At 28.7% G+C, this 3703-nt stretch overlaps 1 protein-coding gene across 1 annotated transcript in view; it reads left to right on the top strand.

The window, feature by feature from the left end:
• The window catches only part of Sf3b1 (splicing factor 3b subunit 1), a 57345-nt gene extending 56849 nt beyond the window's left edge, over positions 1–496 (top strand). Inside the window, exon 23 of the mRNA XM_067049186.1 lies at positions 87–496. Coding sequence (XP_066905287.1) covers positions 87–245 — 159 coding nt within the window. The 3' untranslated portion in view covers positions 246–496. The remainder of the gene's footprint in view (positions 1–86) is intronic.
• Positions 497–3703: the final 3207 nt, after the last annotated feature.

Genomic DNA, 3703 nt, shown 5'->3' on the forward strand with positions numbered 1-3703 from the left:
GTACGCACTGATTTAAAAGATAAAAAATTTAATTTTAAATAATATTTTTTTCCATGTATTAATATTTTACTAATTTATTTTTTCAGGGGCTCTTCCACCCTGCAAGGAAAGTTCGAGATGTCTATTGGAAGATTTACAATTCTCTTTATATCGGCGGCCAAGACGCTCTCGTCGCTGGATATCCCAGAATACATAACGACCCCAAGAACCAATACTTGAGATACGAGTTGGATTACATTCTTTAAAATAATTTAATTAGTACAGACGTGCAAACTACTCTCTACTTTTATTTTTTATTGATTTATTACCCTGGAAATAGTCTTGATGTTAATATTGAAAGTTGTAATATTGATTTTTTATTTCAACGATAGGGAGCAGTACATTTATTTTATGTCAAACATTTATATTAATAGGACTGATTATATTAGTTCGATCTTTGTTAAATAATATTTTGTTCCGTATTGTTTTAATTAATAATAATTTAACTTAAATTGTCTTTTTTATATTAATAATTGTTTCACCAAGTTTATTATAGTCCTTAAAATCCTCTATGTTTTACTTTTCTTCTATTTTAATAAGTGCAAAATATTAACAGGTATTGGCTAGCCCTTTCTCTCTCTCTCTCTATATATATATATATATAATACATTCAATTAACCCATATTTATTATCTACTTTGTTATACTACTTTCAGACTAACATATCAAAGCCATACTGCAGTTACTTCATTCAATTAACCTATATTTGTCATCTACTGTATTCAATTAATCTATATTTGTCATCTGCTTCATTCACTTAACCTATATTTGTCATCTACTGTATTCAATTACTACTTTCAGACTAACATATCAAAGCCATACTGCAGTTACTTCATTCAATTAACCTATATTTGTCATCTACTGTATTCAATTAATCTATATTTGTCATCTGCTTCATTCACTTAACCTATATTTGTCATCTACTGTATTCAATTAATCTATATTTGTCATCTGCTTCATTCTATTAACCTATATTTGTCATATGCTTTATTCAATTAGCCTATATTTGTCATCAAATTCATTCTATTAACCTATATTTGTCATCTAATCCATTCAATTGACCTGTATTTGTCATCTACTTTATTCAATTAGCCTGTATTTGTCATCTAATTCATTCAATTGACCTGTATTTGTCATCTACTTCATTTAATTGAAAATTTTGTTATACTACTTTCAGACTAACGTCATATACATACCTGCCATCATAGCTATACCTGCTAAGTCAGTCTGAAATTGGTTTTATAAAATTTGCAATAAAATAAGATATATAGGTTAATTGACCATTGGACTTGTGCAGAAAAGCTTGTAAGTTTTTTAATAATTATTATGAAGCTGTGAAACTGAAAATTAAGATTGCCCTGGGTAATGTCTAGGAGATTATCAAGGTGAGGTCGAACAGTTAGCCAAAACATTAGTGATTTAAAATACATTAATAAACAATGTTGTGACTAACTTTTTTCTAATTTATTATAATTGGTTAATACAAATATCTCAAACAAGAAATCAAAATATATATAAGTTATGAGAAGAAGATGGTCAGGGGTGGGGTCAGCGAAAGTACACAAAGAAACAAAACTTATTTATAAATGAAATTTGGCCTGGGTATGGTCAAATTAAACTCAAATAGTAATATTTTGTACTGTTTTTCTTAATCAAGGTTGTTATCTTGTTTTGATTTTCAGCCCAGATGAAAACCTGAAATTCAGTTCGTAACATCAGAACTAATAAATAAGTTTTGGTGGAAGATAGCTGATTGACTGTGTGTATGAATAAATGGAATTTGGTCCGGGTACGGTCAAATTAAAATCAAATTGTAATATTTTGTACTGTTTTTATTAGAGCCAACGTTTCGCCCCACGTTACAGGGCTAAAAAAGATACAAACACTTAACATTAGTAAAAAAGTAAATTGAAAATTACAAGGGTATACAATGAAATGTAAAAATTAAAGGTTACAAACAATAAATGAAAACGGAAACAGTAACAGATAAAAAGAGATATTATTGAAAGTACAAATTAAGAGACAAAGGGATAAGAATAAAATTAAGAAAAAAATGTTTTTCTCTTTTTTTTTTCTTTTTTTTATCTGTTACTATTTCTGTTTTCATTTATTGTTTATAACTTTTAATTTTTACGTTTCATTGTTTAATCTTGTAATTTTCCATTTACTTTTTTACTTATGTTAAGTGTTTGTATCTTTTTAGCCCTGCAACATGAGACAAAATGTTGGCTCAAATAAAAATAGTACAAAATATTACTATTTGAGTTCAATTTGACCGCACCCGGACCAAATTCCATTTATTGATACTCACGGTCAATCAGCTCTCTTCCACCAAAACTTATTTATTTGTTCTAACGTTACGAACTGAATTTCAGGTTTTCATCTGGGTTGAAAATCAAAACAAGATTAAGAAAAACATAAAAATGAAAATAAAATAATAATAAACAAAATTGTAAACATACATTACAATAAATATAAGAAGATGGTCAGGGTTGCAGTCGAAAAAAAGAACAAATAGTTTATAACTATTTTAATGTCCACCGTTTCACCCCACTTTGGAGGGCTGTTCAAAGGGAAAGGTTGAACAGCAACCTATATTTAAATTTTTACGGTCAACTATATATACATTACAATAATTTAAGTAAGTGGTAGTTAATACAAATAGGAGATAAAATATAATACTGGAAGATTGCTGATTGGCCATGTGTATTAATAAATGGAATTTGGTCCGAGTGTGATAAATTAAAACTCAAATAGTAAATTGGAGAACTATTTTATTAGAGCCAATGTTTTGCCCCAGGATGCAGGGCTGTTTTGACAGCAGTCAATGTCTGAGTGAGTAAATTATATAAAAGAAAAATTAATAATAAGTAATTAATATAAGTACACTTGAGTTGGTAACACATGAATATAAATTAATAAATAATATAAAAGAAAAAGGAAGATAGTGAATATAAAAAAATTAATGAATGGAATATGGTCCGGGTGCGGTAAAAACAAACAACTCAAATAGTAGAATTATACTATTTTATTGAGCCAACGTTTCGCCCCATGTTGCAAGGCTTCGTCAGGGCTAAAAAAGATACAAACACTATAGTTAAAAAAAGGAGAAAAAAAAAAGTGTAAAATAACATCCACTTGCATCTAAATTATCCAAACACGCATTAAACCTGAATCATACTTTTAATTTCGACAATCCTTCCATTCTTGCCAATACCCCCAACCACACCAAACGTCTCATCTCAGAGTCCATTTACATAAATTTGACTGAGAATTCCGTCAATCATAAAGTTGATAAAGACTGCATCTCGCTTATACACCGACACATTTTGAACCTGATAGATAAAACCCTCATAATACTTCTATTCTCTTTGTTCTGCATTTCAGAAGCCCACTTTCCCGTCATATCTTTTATTCTTGTTTTTCTAAATTCTCATTTCTTTTATTTTATTTTATTTTTATATTCACTATCCTTCCTGTTTCATTTATATTCATGTATCTATATATATATAATATTTCTTCTCCCCCTATTATGTATATTACCATTTATTGTTCACCTAATTTAAATATTTTTTTACTATCTTTACTTTACAAATTATTTTTGTTATTGTGGCATAACTGCCGTCCCACTCCTCCCAATACCAAGGGTCACTTTGTTTTTGACT

The sequence above is a fragment of the Halyomorpha halys genome, unplaced genomic scaffold, assembly GCF_000696795.3.
Source record: "Halyomorpha halys isolate HHAL.00 unplaced genomic scaffold, Hhal_1.1 Scaffold997.1, whole genome shotgun sequence".
In the NCBI taxonomy this organism is placed as follows: Eukaryota; Metazoa; Arthropoda; class Insecta; order Hemiptera; family Pentatomidae; genus Halyomorpha; species Halyomorpha halys.